This window comes from Choloepus didactylus, chromosome X (assembly GCF_015220235.1).
Source record: "Choloepus didactylus isolate mChoDid1 chromosome X, mChoDid1.pri, whole genome shotgun sequence".
NCBI lineage: Eukaryota > Metazoa > Chordata > Mammalia > Pilosa > Megalonychidae > Choloepus > Choloepus didactylus.
Window position 1 is genome coordinate 41457756 of NC_051334.1, and position 24884 is coordinate 41482639.

Below are 24884 nucleotides of genomic sequence, written 5' to 3' on the forward strand. Positions count from 1 at the left end.
TCATATCAAGAACTCTGCATCCAACAATTAAAAAATAAACAATGTTCTTAAGTACACATGGGCCAGTTACAAAAATGACTAAAGTACTATATCATAAAGTAAGTCTCAAGAAACCTCAAAGAGATGGGGTTGGACCACATTCTCTGACCAGAATGCAATTAAGTTAAAAGTAAATTACAAAAAGATATAGAAAAAATCCCCGTATATTTGGTCATTAAAAAACATTTCTAAATAACTTATGGGTAAATGAAAAATATCATAGTGGGAAATAAAAAAGACAGAACTGAATTGTAATAAAAATGTTACATATCAAAACTGGTGGGATACAAATAAAACAGTACAGGGAGATTTTAGCCTTGAGAGTAGAAGGAAAGAGACAATAAAGATTAGGCAGAAATCAATGAAATAGACAATAAAACACAATAGTGAGAATGACTAAAACCAAAGCAGGTTTTTGAACAAACCTCTGTCAAGGTTGATCAAAAAAAGGGGCACAATTAAACAATATTAGGAATGAACAAGAAGACATAGTTACAGAGATGGCAGAGAATATAACAAGATAAGATAATACTATGAACAAGCTTATTGCAGTAATCAAAAAAACCCCTAGATGAAATAGATACATTTCTAAAAATGTAATTTACTAAAACTCACTCAAGAAACAGAAAACCCGAATAGCCTTATGAATGCTAAAGAAATTGAAGCAGTTGTAAAAACAAACAAAAAACTTCCCTCAAAAAAAACAAAACACTAGGCCCAGATAATTTTATAGGCAAGTTCTATCAAACTTTCAAAGTACAAATCATTCCCAAATTTCTTTACAAAGGCTTTCAAAGAATTGATGAAGAGGGAAAGCTCTCTAAGACATTCTATGAGGCCAATATAACTTTGAAACTAAAACCAGACAGAGAAACACAAGAAAAAAAAATTAACTACAGACTGGTCTCATGTATAATAAAAAATACAAAAATTCTAAACAAAACATTAGTGCACAGAATAGAGCAATATATAAAAAAGATAAAACACAAATGATTAAAAGCTGAGAAACACAAGGGTGGTTTATCATTAGGAAATCTTTATGTCATTCACCATATTAATATATAGGTTAAAGGACAAAACCAAATGATCATCTCAGCAGATGGAGAAAAAGCATTTGATAAAATTCATAACCCAATCATAATTAAAAAATGCTCAGCAACAAAGAATATAAGGGAACTTCCTTAGCCCTAATAAAATGTATCTACAGTAAATAATATTCTTATATTAATAGGGCAAGGATGTTCACTAAACCACTTCTATTAAAGACTGGTGGTCCTAGCCAGTGCAGCAATATAAGAAAAAGAAATAATGACATTTACTGAATTTATAGCAAATTATTAAAAATAAACAAAAATACATACTAGAATATAAAACCGAACATCCTCTTGTGAGTACTGTACACAGGCAGTGTGCTAAGACTACAAAGATTTTCCCAAAAGCAGCAATGAAGCTAGAAACCATCTTGTGTACACAGTGATCTTCCTTAAAGAGGAGAGTAAGACCCTAAAATGCTTATAGGATGCTACTTCTTGCTGTCTGAGGGTAAGGAAAGGTGTAGTAAGTATAAAAATAAACCCTATCTCAAAGAAAGGGAGTGTGCCAGGAGAATAATATTTGGAGCAGCCTTGAAATACTAGTGCATATTATAACTCAGTAATTTAAAAAAGGAGCCGAAATCTACATGTCTTTCCTCTACCTGTTCAAATCTTGCCCATCCTCTAGAGTTAACTAAAGTTCCACTTCCTCAAAAAAATCTTTGTCTACTCCAGTTCTTAGTTGAATTCCCTGCTCAGAATAACTGCACTTACAGTAACAGGTACTAAGAACTTAATCATAGATTTGATATTTCTTATTTTACCATTTATGTTTTGTTTTATTATTTATCTAACTCAATAATTTCCTAATTTATAAATAATGTATAACATTCTTGAATGAATAAGAGAGCAATTCTTGAACTGTCATTTAACTTTTTATATATAGGTCTTGTCTCCCAGAGCAGATATCTTCTTTACATCCTGGAGCCTGATGTGATACTTTGCTTTGTCTCCCATGGTCTCTAATAAGTCAGGATCCAAACAGTGGTCCAGAGATGCTTCAGTAACAGAACTCTAATATACCCTCCTCCTTCCATTATCCATAGGCTGGAGCATACAGATATGTGTGAGAACAAATGGAGTTCAACAGTGATTAAGACCAAAGTTAACTTTATGAGACCCAGATCTTTTATATGGGTCATAAAGAACACTTTCTTCACTAGGCTATAGGAAAAAAAAATGAGGAAGGAAAGAATTATATATATAACTTACCTTGCCTATGAATCATGCCCCCATGCATAATTCTTGCAACAATACAATGATTTAGCTCATTCATTTTTAAAGTGATCCCCTGTAAAAAGTTAAGTAAAAGTAGAATTATTATAAGAGAACAGTTCTCCTTTTTATATTTTTGATGTTGATTTAGTTAATTTTATTTACAAGTTAGGAAAACATTAACGAAAATATGAAAAATGGAGGAGAAAAGCATCCATTTATCTACCATGCCATGGCAAAAATAGTATTTTTGGTTTTTGATGCTACAATAGTAGTATACACTCATTTTATACAGTGCTTTTTAATCTTCTAATTATAATTATTTTCCACGTTGCCAATCATTTTTGTTTTTTTTCATCTTTGAAAGAATTTATGAAATTTTGAGGAATTTCCACTTAAATATGAAACAGGAAATGGCTTAATTATGCCTTGAAAAATATGTAATATGCCCTTTTATTATTATAATTTTATTATAACTTATTATTTGCTTTTTTAAAATAATTCAATTTTATTGAGATATATTCACATATCATGCAGTCATACAAAGCGTACAATCAATTGTTCACAGTACCAATCATTTTTTAAAAGTTTTTACTGATGTGGAATTGACACACACATTTATAGTGTACAATTTGATAAGTCTGACATGTATGCACCTATAAAACCATCACCACAATCAAGACAATGAAGACATCACCCCCAAAGTCTCCTCATACCCCTTGGTTATACCTCCTTCTTATCCCTCCATGCCTCCCACCATCCCCAAGAAACCACTGATCATCTTTGCTGACTATAAATTAGTTTGCATTTTCTAGAATTTTAAATAAATGGTATCACATAGTATATACTCTTCTGTCTGTTTTTTTTACACTCGGCACCATTGTTTTGAGATTCATCCACATTGTTACATGTCAATAGTTCTTTTTTTTTTGCTGAGTAGGATTCCATTGTATGGATCTATCACAGTTTATTCATTCATCCATCAAATTGCTTCCAGTTTTAGGCTATTATAAATGAAGGTACTATAAACATTCATATACAAGTGTTTTAAATGGAGATATATTTCCTTTTCTCTTGGGAAAATGCCTAGGAGTGGAATGACTGCATATGGCAGGTACATGTTTAAGAAACTGCCAAATGGTTTTTCAAAGTGGTTGTACCATTTTACATTCCCACCAGCAATGTATGAGAGTTACAGTTGTCCCACATCTTCACCAACACTTGTATGGTCAGTCTTTTTAATTTTAGTCATTTTATTAGGTTTGTAGTGATTATGCTTTGCATTTCCCTACTGAGTAATGATGTTGAGCATTTATTCATGTGCTTATTTGATATCAGTATATCTTCTTTGTTGAAGTATCCAAATCTTTTGCCCATTTTAAAAACTGGGTTGATTATTTTCTTATTGTTGAGTTTTGAGAGTTCTTTATATATTCTGGATGTAAGTCCCTAATCAGATGTATGATTGGCAACTATTTTATCCTAGTCTGTGGCTTGCCTTTTCATTCACTTAGAAGTTTCTTTTGAAGAGAAAAAGTTTGAAATTTTGATGAAGTGCAATTCATCCATTTGTTCTTTCAGGGATCATGCTTTTGGTGTTGTCTCTGGGAAATCTTTGCCTAGCCCAAGGTCAGAAAGATTTTCTCCTGTTTTCTTCTAAAAGTTTGTTTTTGGTTTTACAGTTAAGCCTATGATCCGTTTTGAGCTAACTTTCACATGTGGTGAGCGATATGGATACAGTTTAATTTTTTCTTGCATATGGACATCCAATTGTTTCAGTACCATTTGCTAAAAAGTCTAGCCTTTTCCCATTGAATTCCTCTTGCAACTTTGTTGAAACTCGGTTGTACATATATGTGTGGGTCTTTTTTGAAACTCTATTCTGTTTCATTGATCTATTTGTCTATCTTTATGCCAATACCACACTGTCTTGATTACTATAGCTTAATAATAAGTCTTGAAATTAGGTAGTGTTAGTGCTCCAACATTGTTTTACTTTATCAAAATCGTTTAGGCTTTTCTTTTGCATTTCCATATGAATTTTAGATTTAGTTTGCCAATTTTTGCAAAAACTATGCTGGAATTATATTGAACATAGGCAGTTTTCACTTTCGTGTGGTACAGTGTTAACTGAAACATGTGCATATTGCAACCAAGACTTTGCTTGCACAGCTCTGACATGAGCATGTTTCAGTTAACATGGTACTTGGCAAAGTGAGGACTGCCTATACATATAATAATTTGGGAGAACTGACATACTATCAATATTGAGTCTTTTGATCCATCAGCCCTATATCAGTCTTCTTTTATTTGGGCTTTAAAAATTTTTTCTCAGCTATATTTAGTAGTTTTCAGTGTAGATGTCTTTTACATATATTTTTTTAAATTAAATTCAGTTTTATTGAAATACATTCACACACCATACAATCATCCATGGTATACAATCCACTGTCCACAGTATGATAACATAGTTATGCGTTGATCATCACAATCTATCTCTGAACATTTTCCTTACATCAGAAAGAACCAGAACAAGAATAAAAAAATAGAAGTGAAAAAAGAACACCCCAATCATCCCCCCCATCCCACCCCATTTGTCCTTTAGTTTTTATCCCCATTTTGCTACTCATCCATACACTAGATAAAGGGGGTGTGAGCCACAAGGTCTTCACAATCACACTGTCACCCCTTGTAATCTACATTATAATTTTCTTCAGGAGTCCAGACTGCTGGGATGTCTTTTACATATTTTGTCAGATTTATCTCTATATAGTTCATATTTTTGATGTTATTGTAGATGGTATTTTTAAAATTTAAATTTCCATTGTTTCTGCTATAATGTAGAAATACAATTGAGTTTTATATATCAATCTTGTATTCTGCAATCTTACTAAACTCACTTAGTAGTTCTAGTAGTTTTTTTAAATTATGTCATTTATAAGAAAGATAAATATTGTCATTTCTAATCTGGATTCTTATTTGGTTTTCTTGTACTGTAATTCTTTTAGTAAGACAATTAAGCAAGCAAATAAAGCTGTATTAAATGTAATTGAGAATTATACACCATTATTGAAAATTTTATATTTATATAAAACAATTCCTGTTTTTATGGTGACCAGTAAAAAGGAGCAGGAACAACACCTTCACTAGGATCACTGAAGAGAGAAGGCCTTCTTTAGGAGAATTTTATGGGAGACTCAAGGACATTTTAATGCTTTCTGCAAAAGGAACTCAGGGATGTAGTTTTATGCTTTTTCTCAGTCCATGTTTCTATGTAATAAGCCTTCATATAAAAGAGCAAGCAACTGTCAGCAGGCTGCTTCACAGCATGACGATCACAAGACACTTTTGGACTTCCCTCCCCCCCTTTTTTTAAGTTCATGGAAGAATATTCTTATATTTATATTATTAACCACAGTCATAATCCACAAGGCTCACTATGTTATACAGTCCCATGTTTTACCCTCTAGCTTTCCTTCTAGTGACATATTCGACCCTAAACTTCCCCTTTCAACCACAATCACATTTAGCTTCCTTCTTAATCCTTTCCATCTTCCTGTCTGCTTTGCTTGGCTGAACATCTGAACATCGCTCCTTCTTCCTGCCTCTGCGACAGCCTTCTCTCCTCTATAACTCTGTTGTAACTGTTCTTGTTAAACAAACTGTGCTAAACTGCATATTTATTTGTTTAATGTAGGCAGCACTGTGGCAAGTGAGCTCTAGGAAAGCAGGGGCCATGTCTGTCTTATCTGCCACAATGTCACTGGCATCTAAGTAGGCATGGTAGGCACTTAAACATCTGTTGAATGAGTGAATGAATGGAATAATAGACTTTCAGACCTAGGTGGGATCTTGGGGGTCATTTAGTCAAATAATCTTTTAGAGATGTGCAAACTGAAGCCCACTGACATGAAGTGAGTTGCCTAAGGCAATCAAAGGCTAATGCTGCCCATGCTCTTAAGCCAAGGAATTACTTGGAGAGCACTGGAAGGCAGATTTGAGGTGCTCTGTATGCCCCCTGCCTGCTGCAAGTGCTGGGATAATATGGTATAACAGGCACTAACAGTGAATGAGAATTACAACTGAAAACGTCTAGAGTTGAGGGCTTTCTGGGAGTCATGGTCATAGGATCACTGCTCTGTAACTCCTTTAATTTGGAAGGCAATTGGGCAAATTTCTTCAGTAAGTAATTTGTTTCTCTATATCCCAATACCCCTTTTCTATGGTTTGAATAAAATATATAAATGAATGGCCCTTCTTTCCTAAAGAAATGACCACCCCCCCCGCCACTCCCCATGTAAGAATAAATGTGTTTTCCCAAAGAGGAATGGCCTTTGTCCTGGGTAAGGGTAATATCTAAATCTTTGGAATTTCCCATGATGGGATGATCAGGGGTGGGAGTGGGGGGCTGGTCACACCAGAAAGACCAACCATGTGATTAGGGGTTTGGAACTTTGAGCCAGGTCTTATCAGCCTGACGTTCTGGAAAGAGGAGGGAGGCTGGAAATTGAGTTCAACCATGTGGGTACTGATTCCACCAATCATGCCTATGTAATAAAACTGTGGCTACTTGAAGCTTGGGTGAACTTCCATGATTGATAATGACATTGCTGTGCTAGAAGGGTGATGCATTCTGACTCCATGTGGAAAGGACATGGAAGTTGAGTTTGAGACCCTCCCAGACCTTGCCCTATGCATCTCTTCTTTTGGCTTCTTATTTGTATCCTTTTCACTATAGCAAACTATAATCATAAGCATAGCGCTTTCAATGAGTTTTGTGAGTCGTTCCAGTGAATGATCGAACCCGAGGGGGTGGTGTGAACTCCTGAATTTGTAGCCAGTTGGTCAGAAGTGCAGGTGGCCTGGGCCTCCAAACTTGCACTGGTATCTGAAGGGCAATCTTGAAGAGGACTGCAAGTCTGAAGTTCAAGGGTCATCCTTGATACTTGCTTCCCCCTCAGTCCCATTGTCAATCCATTATCCAGGCCTATTGACTTTTACTTCATCCTTATTTCTGAAATCTGTTCACTTCTTTTCATCTTGACATCTAGCCCTCTAGTTTAGAGTACTATCATCTCTCCCCTGTACTACTGCAATAACAGCCTCTTAACTGGTCTCCTGCTAGCCACTCTTGTCTCCCTCTAATCCATTCTCCAGAGTGATATTTCTAAAATGAAAATCTAATCTTATCTCCTTGTTTAAAATCCTTCAATAGCCTCCCACTGTTTTTAAGATAGAATTCTTAACATGTCTTTCAATACTTGTGTGGTCCAGTTCCTGCCACTTACCTTGCTCTCTGTAGTCCAGTTCTAGTGCCTTCTTTTCACTTTGAAACTATGCTAAGAGCCTTTTCACTACTAGGTCTCTGCACATGCTATTTGGTTTGACTGAACAGTCTCCCACTGACCCCCTTGCTTTTGTTCAGTTAACATTAAGGTGCCTTTTCCTTGATCTTTCCAATCCATAAGAATCCTATGAGAATGAGGCAGGGTTCAGGATCAATTCTATTCCAACTCTATACCTAAGCACTGAGAAAATTTATTCATATTAGATAGGTAGATGTGAATGGAAGGAATTTTATTTTAGCAGCATTACTCAATTCTTGGAATGCCTTCTGAATTAAGTCTTCCTCTAATTTTGTTGAAGGCAAAAGATCTGGAAACCACCAGACTTATAAAAAAAAATTTTTTTATTACACAATGTCATTAGACATTCGCTTTCTCAATACCAATACCAGTATTTCAAATTGTCCCTTTCTTTGCTGCTGCAGAGATTTTTACACTCTGGGGTAATGTACCAGGTATGCTTTTCATTTTTAAAATCAAAGGGCAATAGTGAAAGGAGAGGTGGGAAAAAGAACCAGCACTAAGGCACTGTGTTAGGTAGAGCAATTCTAGGGAAGAGTACTTGAGGGGGAAATTGAGGATCTGGAAACTGATTTCTTTAAAACTATCCATGTCCTTCCCTCTCTACCCTCTAGTAGTACAAGTTGATGTTAGCTGATCTAACTCATGCTGGGATTTTATGAGGATAGAGAGAACTTTCTTTCCTACTTACCATTGGTTCATCTGTGTTCTTTTGGAACTGTACCAGCCGAACTCTGGTCACATTCTCCATATCCATGTCTCCGTTAGCGCTTTCTGGAGAATCGCCGTTTAAATAGGGAGAGGTGGGAGGAGGCGTGACTCTCAATGCTTCATCACTGTAAACTTCATGTGCCACTACGTCATGAGTCTGAAGTAAGGCCTATTATTTTATGAAAATATTAGTATATTACTATTTCAGCAGAAATCTATAATATAAACAAATAAAATTATTCTTTGCCTCCCAAGGGTATTTTTCAGCCAAAGAGAACTCAGCATTACATCTAGATACAATACCCAAATTTCTTTATAAGAAATAATCATATTAAATGGATTTTTAAAAAAATGAATGAATGAGTGAGTGAATCGAAGGAATGGGCTTGTTGATTACCTGGGTTAGAGGCGTTGTCTGATGTTATGAAAGAGTTCCCAGCCAAATTGTTCAAAGAAAGGCTGATTTATAATGCAATTTCAAGTAAGTTAGCAGAAAGAATTATTTATACACAGAGCTGGCAAATTTGTGCTGGGGCTTAAAATTGTATAGTAACAATAGGAAATAGTTCAATAATTGGTGTATTGAGCAAATATCTTTCACAGATGGTATTAACAACACTTTTATATAACCCAAAGGTTGAATATAATTTATAACATACAACTTAGTAAAAAAAATAAACAAACATATAACTGTATCTGAAAAAATGTAATTTTCCAAAACATCACATATGATATGGAACTCTTAAAATCTAAACCCATTTAATGTTTTCGTTCATTTCTATCTTTTGGAGCACTTGCCTAAATGAAAAATAAGTTGACGATTATTATTATGACTTCCTTTTGCAAAGCCCTTTAACAAAGAAAAACCAATTTCTTTGTATTGATATCTGCCTGTCATCTGGGTGAACTTGGATAATAAATGTCCCTTATTGCCTTCCCCCTAAAAGGATATCCTTCCACTCACTGCACTTTTTGTGCTGTCCTAAAAAACAGCTTTTAATAAGCTTGAACATTTGAAATTTCTATCTCAAAGAGAATTTACAGCTGAGTATCAGTATGTCTGGAACCTTGTACAGCTTATATTTTCTTGCATGTTTACTATACATTTATTCTATTTATTTTGATAGAATAAGTTCCATTTTATTCTATGATCTTCATGGAAGTGAAATATCCGGAGAGCATGAAATGAAATTAAAGTTGCTTTAAAAGTATAACCTTCTGCATCTTAAGTTACTTAATTAAAGGCTTATCAGTCATGACTAGGCTCTTTCAATTTTAAAGGCATGCATATAAGGCAAAAATAAGATAACAATGTGGTAAAATCATAGATGACAATGCCGATTTGTTATCAATATAGAGCATAAGTTTTGAGTAACATATGTGTTTGGGTGTCTAATGGAAATGGTGGACATTTCCAGATGTCTGGTCAAAACTGGGGTTTGGGTGAGGGGGGCAGAGGAGCACTAAGCAGTGTACAGCTTGAGAGCAGGGCTCTACAATGTCTCTTGGGACCCTGGCTCCCTCATCAGTGCCCTGACTGTACCTTGAACTGGCCCCGGAGCCCAAGTGTGTAGGCTGTGCCATGTGGGAAAATCACTGTCTTCCCAGTTTAATTCCGTCCACTTAAGAAACTAAGCTTTAAGGCAGAAAGCAAAAATCAATAACAGACAACCTGAAAAAGATCATCTGCCAGAATTAGGTTCATCATATCAACTATAGATGTGTCTTCCATAATTACAGATTTTTAAAAAACATGCTTTGCATGGCTGGAGGATATATAGCTACGTAAACAGACAACCAAGCTTTCATCAGGAAAATGCCAATCTTTGAAGTTACATGGGTTGGAGAAAGTGTTCATGTTGCTTTTTGCAAATGACTTCTAGCTATCCAAAAAAATTATATAAGTAAACACTTGTATTTAATGTATTATTTATAAGGAAGGGTAAGCCCATGATCACAAAATAATACCCAAATTGAACTTTAAAAGAAAAATGTTCAAATTATTTCACCGAATAAGGTCATACTCAAGTTGTTAACCACAATTTCCAACTGCCAAAGGTAAGGGACTGCTACCACAAGATGAAACTTAATCTAAAGCTCAAATTCAACAAGGGAAAAAATATTTTAATGGGATAAAAAAGGGGCCATTTACAGACTGTAAATTAAAGCCATTTGAAGTAGCTGTTATTTTTATAATTACTTAAGAATCATGGAATAGGATAGAAATACCTTTTGTACTGTAGTAAGGATATGCATGAAACAACTAATAACCTCAGGCTGGAGTAAGAAAAAAATCTGACTATTTAAAAATGAATAGGAAAAATATGAATTTTAGGTGTGAAAAGCGATTCCTCTGACTTTCTAATTACAAATCATGAAATTTGTCACTTAAAAATGAAACTTTATTGACAACTTAAAGTGATTTTAACTACATTTTTGGAAAAGTAGGATGCAAAATTTTTAAAAAAATTTTTCTGTTCTAGATCCTATTTGTTAAAGAGAAAATGAAAACATTAGCTTTCTATTCTAATGCATAAGAAATTTCTCTTTATCCATAAGGTTTCACATTTTACAATTAAAATAGGCAGGGGGTCTTCCAAACGGAATCACTGAAAACAGGATTAGTCAGATAATATTTTTTATCATGACCTCTTAAAGATAGAATACAGATTTTAAAAACCATTTAAATCTACACTTATTACCCTCCTTGTAATTACTGTAAATATTTTTAAGTGTCTGTATTTTAAGTATCAGACAATTCAATGTTAAATCATTATATTATAATGATCACAAAGCAAAGCCAAATAATTGAGCAAATAAGTGCGAAATTATAAATACACAAAAAACAATTCCAAAACTTCAGTTTAATAAAAAATATTATAAGCATTAAAATACTTCCTGTCAGCTATTAATATTTCTTTAAAAATAGCAAGATTTTGAAACCATGATTTTACAATGCTTGTAAGATATAAAGCTCCAGCATTTAAAAGTTTGTTCATTTAACGTAATATATACAGCTCAGAATTATATTTTCCACATAGGACATTATACACACATATGCTTATTTGGGAATGAGTCAAATGAGTCAATGGGCTCAATTAAAATTCATAGAAAAACTGACAGTCATTACATATCAACCCACTTTTAAGAGCATGGGCTTTGGAGCCAGCAAGATGTGGGTTTTGAACTCCAGCACTGCTACTCATTAGGTGGGCGATCTTTTTTTTTTTTTATTTATTTTGAAATAAATTCAAAGTTACATGAATAGTTGCAAAAACAATACTAGCCCCATACACGGAATTCCATCATACCCTGACCCCCCTCCCCCGATAGCTCAATCCACCAACTTTAACATGCTGTAACATCGCTATTTCTTTCCATCCCTCCCTCCCTATCTATCATCCATCATCTATTGCTGTCTTCTGAACATGAGAGTTAGCTGTACACATCCTTGAACATACACTATAATTCACATATATACTTCCCATGAACAAGAACATTCTTTTATGTAATTCCATTAAGCGCAGCTAAGAAGTATAAGAGATTCAACAATGATACAAAGCTTACATTCTATATTTCCTTTTCCTTATGTCTCAACTGTGTCCCTTTGAGGCACCTGTCCTCTATCCTCCAATCCCATCCAAGTTCATCCTTAGCATTCAATTGTCGTCTAGTTAGACTGTCTTTTTTTTTTTTTTCTTTTTTCAGTTGTGGAAACATATACACAGCCTAAATCTTCCCATTCCACCCCCTCCCTAGCCTTCCATTAGTGGGATTAATCACATTTAGAATGCTGTAATGCTCTTTCCCACCATCCATTACTAGAAATTTCCCTTCTAAGTGGGTGATCTTAAGCAAGTCTCTTTACCTTTCTAGGACTCAGTTTCCTCATGGAACTGTGGCTAACCACACCACCTCACAACCCAATCATCAGCAGATTCTGGTGTATCCAACCATCTTCAGAATAGAGCCCCAAGCTCCACTTCTCACCATCCCCATCCTTCTCTAAGTCTCCACCACTTCTCACAATAGTCTCCGAATTGGTCTCCCTCCTTGAACTCTTGCCATTCTCTACACATCAGCCCCAGCGATTTCTAAAGCACAGACTGGATATTTTCCTGTTTGCAATCACTTAGTGGCCTCCTACTGCAATCAGGAGAAAACCCAGACTCTGCACCACGGCCTGCAAGGCCCTACTTGGTCTCATCTCTGCTAAGCTATCTGCTAAGCTATCTGAGCTCCTCTTGCACCACTCTCTCCCTTGTTTACTACATCCCAGCCACAATGGCCTTATTTCTGTTCTTTGAACTTACAAAGCTCCTGCCTGCCTCTGGGCCTTTGCATTTGCTCTTTCCAAAGCTTGGACATTCAGAAGGCTGGTTCTTTCATACAACTCAAGTCTCAGCCAAAGAGTTAACTCCTCAGAGGGGCTTTCCCCTGACAGTCTAAAGCAGTTCCCACTTTACTATCATCTCTGTCTCATTATCCTTCTTTTCTTCACAGTTATTATCACTGTGTGAAATTATCTTGTTACAGTTTACTTGCTCACTGTCTGTCTCTACCTTACCTACCCATCATCTCCCACGCCATCCCCAATAGAATGGAAGTTTCATGAAGGCAGGGACCTTGTTTGTCCTAGTCACCAGTATATCTTTAGTGCCTAGCATTGGGCCTGCCATATAGTAGGCATGTACGTAGTTGATGAATGAATAATGTCTTTTAAGCACTTAGTTTGGTATTCAAGAAATTGTAAGATTTATTATTTCTGAAAATGTTTGCTAAAAGCAATGCATGTATTAACTGCAAGCTCTGACTTCAAAAAAGCAAAATAAATCAAGGCTTAGAAGGTAGGCAAGTTGTGAGACACAATGACTATCTGAGCTTTATTGATTTTGAAAAAAACCTTTACTTCAAACATGGCAAGCTGTTTTTATTTGGCTATGTGCTAATTTATTTATTTAGCCTATTTCAAAGTTGAAAGATCTGCTGGTCTCAAATGGCTCTATATCATTCTCTGAATTGAACTGGGCTTACTTAGCAATTTATAGACAGACATGTCTGTCCAAAAATGTATGGGTTTCTAGCTAAGGAAAACACATTGCACAGAATAATCAGATGAGGAGAGGCTAACCTATCTGCAAATGGGCACGTTTCTAATCAATTCAATGTTTTACTGAGAACTTACTATGTGCCCTATACATGACAGACACTATGAAGTAATTAATAACATTCACTAACATTTATTAGGCATTTAGTGTATGTTAAGCACTGTGCTAAGTACTTTGCACAGATTGTCTACTTAATTCTTATCCCAACTCCATGAGGTTGGCTCAGAGAGGTTAATTTGTCAGAGTTCACAGAGCTTAGGTGGCAAGGCTGGGTTTCAATTCCATCTGAATCCATGGCTTTAACCACTTGTACACTATATAAGACACAAGGTCTAAAGGGGACTTATTTATAATTTGGGGAAAAATGGACCACACATTTGAAATAATCAGTGGACAAGACAATATTAAGGGTAGTTAACTCGTGATATTTGTGATTCCTCAAATTTGGCTGTGTGCTAACTTATTTATTTAGCTTATTTATTTAATCTGTGAAATAGAGATAATATTAGTGATTAAATGAGACCAGAAATTCAATGATAACAACAACGCTGAGCTGAGATGTAGATGGACATAGAACTGCTGCCCAGACCCATTTACTAGTGAAATGACCTACTCCAGCAGGCCAGCCTCCTGCATGGGGGCATGTATTAGAATATTAAGCAGGTGAATACAAACAAGTGCAAAAAAGAGTTGAAAAGAGAAAGGTCAATGTGGATTTTAGAGGTGTTAGGAGAGGTTTTGACAGCAGAGGTGGGATTTGAGCTGAGTTCTGTGTTTACACACCTAAGTTGTAAAAAATGCCTCACTCAACAGGCATAAAATCTGATTTCCTACCATAACTCACTGGATAGTTGCTGCTATCATATGAATAAAATCAAATTGGCTTCAGAATCATGCTATTTCAGCCTATAATGTTTGGGTGGGAGAGTTAGGGTGGTCACTTTGAGGATAAAACTATTTCAGTGATTTGGTCAAAGTTGTAAAAATATTGTATCCACATATATCATGTATGTCAAAACTCACAGGTAATTGATACGATACACACATTACACTGTTACTATTATTTTTAAGTACCACCTGCAATGGTAGTAATAAAAACAGTTTTTAAGTCAGACTTTCTCCCAAAGGACAGTGTGCTGGTTTGGATGTATTATGTCCCCCAAAATGTCATTATCTTTGATACAATCTTGGGGAGGCAGACATATTAGTGTTGATTAGACTGGAATTCTTTGATTGAGTGTTTCCATGGAGAATTGAGTGAAATGTTCGATTGGATAATTTCCATGGAGGTGTTACCCCGCCCATTAAGGGTGGGTGTTAAGTGGATCGTGGGAGCCTTGTAAAGGAGTTCACAGACAGAAGGAGCTCAGAGCAACTAAGAGTGACATTTTGGAGAGCAACTGAGAGTGACATTTTGAAGAGCAGCTGCATCTAAGAGAGGACAAAACGCCCCAAGAGCAACACTTTGGAGAATGCCATTTTGAAACGCAACCTGGGAGCAAGCAGATGCCAGCCACGTGCCTTCCCAGCTAACAGAGGTTTTCCAGACACCATTGGCCATCCTTCAGTGAAGGTACCCTTTGTTGATGCCTTACCTTGGACACTTTATGGCCTTAAGACTGTAACTTTGTACCCAAATAAACCCCCTTTATAAAAGCCAATCCATTTCTGGTATTTTGCAAAAGGGCAGGCAGTCAGCTGGATTTACCACTCTCCACAAACATTCCACTTACACCAATGTAGCTAATGTTTTTAAAATGTTACATATTTTGACATGAATTTCTACCTGTAATCATGCTTTTGAATTGCAGTCAAGTACATGACCATAGACCATTTTCTACAGACAAGTATCTTATCTAGCTTGAATTTTGTTTATTTATAATTAGTTAGCATTATAATTGGCTAAATATAGGTGCTATCCTCATTTTCCATACAGTAGAAATGAAGAAAGTATAAGAGTTCTGCATTGTCAAAAAAGAGATGTAATTCTTCTGACATACCACCTCAATTCAGAGAATTCTTTATTAGAGAAAATTGTCTTCAATTTTAGTTGTCTGTGGTTTAAGGAACATAAAGAGTTTCAGTGACTCAAGGTCTTTTATATAATAAGGAAGCAGATCTCTTGTCTGATGGCTACACAGTCCCTGAAGAGCCACCTCACAAAACGGCATCTTTACAACTGACACAACATAAAAAAAAGAATCTTAATGTACTTGGCATTACCTAGTATTGAAATCTTAACAGTCTGACAGTATATGGATACAAATGTATTTGATGAAACTATCCGTATTTTATGGGGGTTATTAAAAACTTCCTTTGAAAGTGAGGTCTTAGTTTTATGGAAGTTTAATTGTTACTTACCATGAAATGAGGTTGTGTTAAAATACGCTTTAGTTCCTTTGCATCATTATTCTCAGGGTAACATGAAATTTCTTCCAACACCTAAAAAATAAACAAGATATATAATACTGTAAATATAACACAAGATTTAGAAGATATAAAATTCTGTTAAATTAAAAAGTTATGAATGGATTTTGATAGCAGACAAAATCATTATTTTGGAAAAAATTCATCATTTTATTCAAAGGTCATTAATATATAAAAGAATTGCATTGATGTTAACAAAAGATAAATTGCTATGATAGTCTCTGCCTACTTTACCCAATAATAAACCAAGAGGTTACAGAAAAATGCAAAACAAAATGACAAGCCCATAACACAGATTTGTTACAGGGTAAGGCAATTTAATTAATTTATTGGGAAAATATCTCTGGAAATCTTTTTTCAAACTCACCATTGAAATGAATCTGTAATAAAAGTTAATAATAGCTTTCTTTTATATTAACAGAAATGTCAATTCCTTTTATGAAGTGCAAAATGACCTAGTCTCAAAAAAAAAAACCCACCCCATTTAAAGAAAAAAAAAGACTTAAGTAATTTTCCTTGCAATTTGACAGGATCAATGTTAGTTTCCACATTCATCTCCCTAGTAGAGAAAACCACACCTCTGTCAATGGTTCCTAGGATTAATTGCCAGGGAATCCAAGAGAACAATTTAAAAAAAAAATCTCCCTCCACTCAAATTTTCTTCACTAATCAGTGCTTAACATTCTCTATGTAGCAGTAAAAATGGCTGTTTTCAGACAATCTTGCCTTTCAAAAGTTATCCCGTGTTATCAGGATAGATTTTACCCACAGAAAACTTAATTACGCAACATAAATCAAGGAAAAAAAATCTCTGTTCTTTTTCAGAGTAAACAATACTGCTCCTGCTCTGTTTATGGATGCATTCACAGAGCAGTTTTATACATTGCACTCAGTTTAATTCCAAACATTTTGTCAATCAAGGATTCCTTCAGCAGGACTGGATGCCAGAAGCACACGAGTCATCTACCCATTAGGAATCTCTCCAGCCTCATCTGTGAGAATCTTACCAATGCTTCATACTGGGGCAGGAAGGGAAGTTGTGAGGTCACTTGGTTTAAAGTTTAGATTTCAACATCATACCTACAATGTTCTGTGCTCCTCAACCACCTCCTCTGGGAAAAACAAACAAAAACTACAAGGTTTCTTTCTTATCCAAATGTCCTATTAAACAGTGCTGGTTATGCTGTTTAATGATGATAAACCAATTTGCCTTAGTTTATTTTATGCTTCAAGTTTCTCTGCCAGTGAAATGAAAGGATTAAACCATATACTCTCTCTGAGTCCCTTGCTACTGTCACAGTCTATGGTTTTAAGTACAGAAGTGTGGTCTCCTACCTATGGCTAGGTTGAACCCTCTAATAAGTTTTCATTGTCCAGTTGAGACAAAGAATTGTCCCCAGAGTGTCTCTGCTTCTACTTGGCTATTATGGTGGTGACTCACAGAACCTGTTGGTGATAACTTGACTCCTTTCAAAGAGCAGTTGGTGGGCAAAGTCAGAGATAACATCTCCTAGCTGGTACCCTGACCCAGTGAGCAGGCCTGGCAACCTCCCCATTATCTGTCTTGTTTCTCAGTCAATGCACTAGATAGTCATTTACAGGTCTTGTGTTTAAAATCTGGTAGGAAAGGGATTATGTCTCTCTTAGTAATCTCGCTTTACAAGTAGTTTTTTAAAAAGGGGAAATGTTTATTTGCATAGAGGCTTTTGTAACTTTATCCCCCCACAAAGAAACAGAGGTGTGTAACAATGGAAGAATCACTAATTCATTATAATATCAAAGAAAAACTACGCAATCGTTAGAATTTATATTTATGACCAAGTAGAAACATGGAAAAATGATTATATAACATTAGGTATAAAAATAGATACATTTTGATTGCAATGATATAGAAATTATCTGCAAATGGATAGTGGCTGGAAAAGATATGTGAAAGTGAAAATTACTGTGTTAGGGTGATGTGATTATAGACGAATTTCTGTTTTCTAAAATTTCTGCAATGTTATGTCTATGATAAAAAAGTTTTTTAAAAAAGTTTGACAGATACAGCCATGTACACTAACTGACAATGTATAGTTTCTTTGAACTCAGTATATTTAATTGCTATAAATATTTAATTAACTTTCAAACATTGCCAACTTTTAAAAGCAACCCAAATTTTCATAGCATGACTATTTCTACAAAGTACAATAAAAGAACTTAAAAAAAAAGAGAAGCAAAATTGATATGTTACCATACTCAAGTTTACAATAGCAGAAACAGAACTAGAAACCTGCTAGGCAAGGTTGCTGCTGACATTTTTTTTCCTTTCTGTGTGTAAAATGTTCAGTGATAAACTTAGAAATACCAAATTTGAGTATGATGAGTCAAACTGTGACTCCAAGGAAACTGCCTCTCAATGTGCAGCAGAAATGTTTTCAATATGACACCCCCAAACTTTTACGAACTATATCACTTACCTCTTTGGCTCGCTGTACTGCATCACTTGGAGGATTCCTGATTTGTGGCGAAGACTTTGTGTTAATTTTGTCATACAGCTAAAAACAAAGAAGAAAATCCATTCAACACTCATAATCCTTTGCTATAATTCAGAGCTTCATATTTAACATTTCACTAACCAATATTTCCCTCTTAAAAAGGCAGGCTGATGATTTCAGTGGGATCCTCTTGTTAATGATCTCTTATTCATTCAACAAAACTTGTGGGAAGATGAGTCTTACGCGTATCTTTTTTAAAATCATCTTTAAATAGATGGTCCTAAATTCTGTCAATGTGGCAATTTCCTTGTCATTTTAAATTCATCACTATTTCAGCAATTACAGTGCTTTTTTTCCCTCTGGTAAAAGCAACATTCAATAACATGAAAATGAACACAGACTCAAATGAAAGAATGCTTTCTGGCCAAGGCACGTCTGAAAGAATTTTCACAGAAACCTAAATCTTGGGAAAGGGCAAACCCAACTACTTCTAGGAAGGAATGTCTCACAAAAGGTTTATGCTTGTTTTTCTAGGGCTGTTCATTAACAGTATCAGTGCTGGCATCTTTCAGGATAAAACCAAGGACATAAACTTTTTAGTTCTGAATTTACAAATTCAGAGTGTGAAAGATATTGAAAAGAAACTAAATATATTTTAAAAACCCCACAAATGTTAACGATCCAAAGCTTAACTTTCTGACAAAAATTACTTTCATTCTTTAGAGAACAATCTCTGTAGTCTAGAAATGCAATTTAAACATTAATATCTTCTTCAAACAAAATGTCACATATTCAAAAGTCTGTTCTGAAAAGTGAAATGTTAAAAATTATCCTGGCAAGGCTTAACACTTCTATTTCCTAACTTCTCTAAATAGGTGGGGATTTTTTTTGTTGTTGTTTACTTTGTTCTTTTTTCCCCACCCCTACTGTGCACAACAATGCTAGTTGAGATGGCAAACACTGACAGTAAATGGAATCCAGTTAGATTTGTTTATAGTGATGGAAGATAACTCATTATGACTTGTAAATATTTGGGACACACCATACATAAAAATGCTAACGAGAGCAATGTGAAGCTGTGACCATTTTTAAATGATGACATTAATTTAAAAAGCACTACTAAACCTGAGATTAATAAGTAGTATTGGTAGACTAGTAAAATACGCTCTATTTAAAACATTATGTTAACCTTTTAGAGAACTAGTGATTTGTGGCTGGTTCATGAAAGTTTGCCCAAATTTTATATAGAACTTTACATGGGCAGTTTCATCTTCTGAATGGTTTCTATCAATAAACATTGTTTATAAATCTTGAAATATGGAACTAGGGAATATATTTTCCCATAAAAACAATGCTATAAATAGTGATTAGGCTCCCAGACTAGCCTACAGAAATAAATGAAATACTGTACATATGCAATAAAAATAGTAAAACAGAAACAAACTAAGGTATCATAACTTTAAAAACCCATTTAAAATACATAAAACTAAAAAAATTGACCCATAAGCCATCACCTGACATGTTATATCAATAATCAAACAAAATATTAAAAAAAACACAAATGATAAAAAGATTTTTAAAAATCTTGAATGCTCCTCTTTGACAAAAAGCAAATTTAATTGGAGGGTGAAGAGGAAGAAGGGGTGACTTCGGTGAAGATTCTAAAACTTTGGAGCTCTGCTAAAGGCTTTATAAGTTGATGGCACTGTCACCTTATGATACCAAATTTCACCGCAAACTGTAAATTTTCTTTATCTTGACTAAAGACTATTATTAACACTACTTTTAAAATGTGCAACTAGGATCAGGATTAGTTTCTTTTTACACACTGAATAAATGCACATTAGTTTTTACTCACAAAGCAACAGAAACTCCACAACTCCCCAAAGTGCTCTCATTCTTTCACTGGAGACTTTGTTGACAATAATGGCACAAGTAGTAATAACAATGATAAAGGCTACTTTTATTAAGCAAGTACTATATGCTAGCTACCAGTCTAAACTCTTAACATATATTCACTCATTTAACCGCAAACAACCTTATGAAGTCGGTACCCTTATTTTTCCCACTTTACCCATGAGGAAATTGAGGCACAGAGTGGTAAAGTGAGAACCATGGTTCTAGCCTTAATTTCACAGGTGGTCTGCAGATACCTGGAGTCTCACTACTTTCAAGGCTCTGCTCCAAGGAAGGTATACAGATCAAATTGTCCTCTGCTCCTTTTGTCTGGTCTGATCCAATTCAACTACACATTCACCCAAAGATTAGCAGAACTAGTGGTGGGGTGAGGGAGAGGTGGAATGCTTAATATCAAAGGCAGTGAGAAGGAATTAAAAGAAGGGGCCTTCTGCTTGAGGTGAGGTCATTGGCCTCTGCCCCTCCAATCCATAGGAGAGCACAAGGACTGGAGCTCCCAAGGTAGGCACTGGATGGAGAGAATGGCATCCACGTGGCTAAGAATACATGGTGAACTTCAACTGCCTGCTCATTAACCAAAAGGGTGAGAACGGAGGCAGAAAGGGGCAGGGAAGGTGCTCACTTTGAAGCCATCAGAGGGAAGAAGTGACCCCTTGTTAGCTTGCCCATGTATCCATCCATCCATCCATCCATCCATCCATCCATCCATCCAATATTTATCGTGGTTCTACTATGTATCAGTCAGTGTGGTTCTATTCACTCTGTCCTCACTAAACTCACAAACTTCAAAGACATATAACCAAAGGCCCAGGAACTTACGACAACTTAATTCCTTCTGCGGCCTGAGAGTTGTTTGGTCCCCAGCAATATCAATTGGAAAGGATCCCAGTGACAACCTAGGTTGGCGACTATCTGGATACATATTACTGTATGTCTTTGACTGTATTTCTGCCTGAAAGACTCGAAATATTTTAGGGGTACCCATAATAATGCAAGCAAGCCATTTGAGAAATGTGGCAAGGCAGGTAAGTAAGAAGTCAACGATGGGGAAAAATTTGAATGCAGTGTCATGTTAACATGTTTTAAAACAGTAGTCAGAAATACGCTGGTTTTCAATTTTTCATTCTTATGAGTCATCTTCATATTGTATGCTGCCTACAGGCTGATATTCAGGACTCTTAAGTTCAAATCCAGGTAGTTTTGCCAAGTTCTGGGGGAAGTGAGAGATAAATGGGTTTTGAGAACAAAGGAAGGTTGCAGTTTCACTTTCTTTAACACTCTACTCTCTTCCCCATTCCATCATATATAAAGAATACACATACACACACATACACACAAATAATGTGATCTGAGACTTTACCTCTTTACCTCAGACTTTTGGTTAAAGCCCAAAGCTGATGCCAACAGGCAGTAAGTGGCACCAAGTCTGCTAGAAAGATGCCAGACAACCCCTCCATGGCTTGCTGTCAGGTGGCCAAAATGGTCCTTCCACACTCACCCCAGCACCCCATTCAGCCCATTTAAGCAGAAGCCTGGATTTTGTAGTCATAGGTCTGAGAAGAGCAAGTATTTGATTTTCCCTTTTCCTTCATGTGGGGAAGGAGAGGGGAGGGAGTTGCCCCCTTCCTCATTCAAAGTGAAGGATGGTGGGATGCTCCAAAAGAAACATGCATAGAAGCTGGAGATACGGTGCTCTTCTTTGGAAGGATATGTGCTGAGTTGCAGAAACTTACAGGTCCACCCTGGTGCACCAGGAAGCAGTCCTGTGAGAGGGAGACCTTGGGGCAGCTTGACTTGTGCGTTTGGAGTCCTAAGTGAAAAGAGACTGGTGACTATCTCTTTTCTGGCTGGAGGCCGCCTGAGGCAGCCCTTGATGGCAGAGTGAGAGGCCGGCAATAGGGCAGCCCATGCTTGTGTATCTTGGGGCAAGAATGTGTGTGATTCCCACGAGCCAAGGAGCTGCCTCGGAATGTAATTTGGCTAGAGCAATCTTGATGGCACTCTGTCCAAGACGGTTGCCTTCAAAGAGCAAGAGGATCCAGAAGTAAGTAGCTGTGGAGTAATACCTGGAGGCAGGAGCCTAGAGGGTGCTGCTGAGGTCAGCTGCAGAGCACGCTGATGATGCAGAAGCTACTCACTTGCAACCCAGGACACAGCCAACATTTGGATGCCGGCCACATCAAGGGCATCGAGAGCCAAGAGGTAGCCACACACAGCACCAGCTCATTAATATGACTTTTGCCCCTTTCTTCTAATCCTCTTCCCCATCCCATTCCTAGAAGACTGAGAAGCAGAAGAGTAAGGAAGGAAGGAGATGGAGTGAAAAATTTAGAGGCAGAATTAAAGACCATATATCCCTCCCCACTGCAGACCTGAACCTGGTCAGTCTTGAGTTGAGGAGAAGGAACAAGGTTTGAGCTGCTTGTGAGACTAAATATTTGATTTTGACTGAATAATCTAACTCTTTAAAGTGACTAGAAAGCTATGAGATCTTCCCAATATATCCTGTGGGGGGTATGTGGCAGAGATTGCCTATTTTTTCCTCTAAATCTTAGTAAGAGAACTCTTAGATTTTTGAAATAAAGTCTCTATTTTCCACCCTCTCTTGCAGCTAAGTGTGACGATGACACTAGGTTCTGCCCATTCAAACGTAAGTAGAAGTGTTATGTGCAACTTCTGGGCAGTGCCCAATAAAGGAGAAAGTGTGCCCCGTCTCCTCTTATTTTCCCCTTCCTTTTTCTTTCTTTCTTTATCTTCTTGGCTGGAATGCAGACCTGATGATTGGAGCTTGAGCAGCTATCTTGGACCATGAGATGGAGACCATGAGTTGAGTGTGGTGGAATAACTAGACAGAAGGAACTTGACTCTGTAATGACTGTGGTGCTGCCCTACCAACCACAGACTGCTCATCTCTGGATTTAGTTTACAAGAAAGAAAAAATTATCTTGTTTAAGTCATTGTAATTTTGGAGTTTTCTGTCACATAGAATCACTAATTTTAATTTATATGGGCAGAGAAGGGGGAGATCCATCAGAGTATTTCTGAAAGGAGTGTAGTTGGGGGAAAAAAAACAAACCTATTTCTTGTTTGTACCTATTCAGCAAACTGGCTGCATAATATAGATCTAAATACTATATACACACAACCTCCTGTGTTTGTGGGCCCTCTAGTAGTAAAGGTTAGAGCTCTGAAAGCAGGTTTATATAACTGGCTGCCTGAGGTACACGATGAAAGAACATGCTGTTTGAGTGCTTCTTTCTGTTTTCCATGTTAGACTATGGGGTTTTTAGACATTAAGCAAAGCACTCAGCATGGGGCGAAGTAAATAGGAGACATTTAATAAATGTTTCTTCAAAAAATAAATGAGTAATTGCATTGGTACACAGGAATTATAAATAGACATTTTTAAAAATTCAGAGTGACATAAAAATAAACATAGTGGGAATACTTATTTTGGCTTGTTTCTTTAAGAACCAGACATTTATCTTTGGTCCTGCTTGTACATTTAAAATTTTTCCCTTAAAATTAAGAAATAAATTTTGACCATATTTAATTCTTTTTTTGTATGCTTCAAGTCTGATATTTCATAAAATTTTCAAGGTAGAAGAGACCTTAGAAATTCATCATGTTTCAATGTCTCCATTTTAAAAAGGAAACAGCTGAGGCCCTGGGAGGTGAAGTGACATGCTCAGGGTTGGTCAATCAGCCAGAATAGAAGAGCAGGGATCAGAACTTTGGCTTTCTGATGTCCTTTATCCCATACCATATTTTCTCAGCTTGTATTAGAATTCAGGAACACACAAAGCTTTGTGCTAGGAAGACAACCTCAGCAAATATTTAGGGGAGAAAATTGTAGAAAGAATGCTAGGTCATAGGAAAGAAAGATACTAAATATGATTTGAAAGATATTAAACAATCAATTGCAAGCCTTGCCATGTTAAACAATGTTAGGATCTTAATCCTCTAGAAACAAGGGTTGTCTAGATCGTAATATTTTAGGCTTTGTGGGCTATATGGTTTCTGTTGCAAGTATTCAACTCTGCTGTCTAGAGTAAAAGCTGCCACTGTCAATCCATAAATGAATGGGTGTGGCTGTGTTCCAATAAATCTTTATTTATAAAAACAGGTGGCTGGAGGGTTGTAATTTGCTGACCTCTGCCCACTCCAGAAACTTAAAATCAAGGTGGATTGAAATGACAAAATATATTTCCTTTTGCTTTTTGCTTTCCTGAAATTTGAAGATGTCAAGTGTATTTATAAAACTGAGGTATGGAAGGTGAGGAAGAGGGAGAGAAGAATGTTAATAAATTATCCCTGGATGGAAAACAAGAAGAAATCTATTACTATTTGTTTTCTCATTCCAACAAAATTACAGTTACTCAAGTTCAGCACTTTTTATTAAAAAAAAAAAAAAAAAAAGGCCAAACAAGGAAATGTGAACAGCTGCAAGGGGAAGAGACTGTTTCACACAGCTCACTCATGGACAGGCCTGCTCTCAGTCTTTGGCACTGGGTCAGCTATGACCACACT

At 36.2% G+C, this 24884-nt stretch overlaps 1 protein-coding gene across 6 annotated transcripts in view; it reads right to left on the reverse strand.

The window, feature by feature from the left end:
• Window positions 1–24884, reverse strand: part of CASK (calcium/calmodulin dependent serine protein kinase) — a 524745-nt gene that overhangs the window by 52171 nt on the left and 447690 nt on the right. For all 6 annotated transcript variants that reach the window (XM_037820735.1, XM_037820733.1, XM_037820731.1 and 3 more), the window contains exons 12-15: window positions 18420–18497; window positions 15895–15975; window positions 8406–8594; window positions 2346–2424 (exon numbers count right to left, since the gene is read on the reverse strand). In XM_037820735.1, the coding sequence (XP_037676663.1) occupies window positions 2346–2424; window positions 8406–8594; window positions 15895–15975; window positions 18420–18497 (427 nt within the window). The remainder of the gene's footprint in view (window positions 1–2345; window positions 2425–8405; window positions 8595–15894; window positions 15976–18419; window positions 18498–24884) is intronic.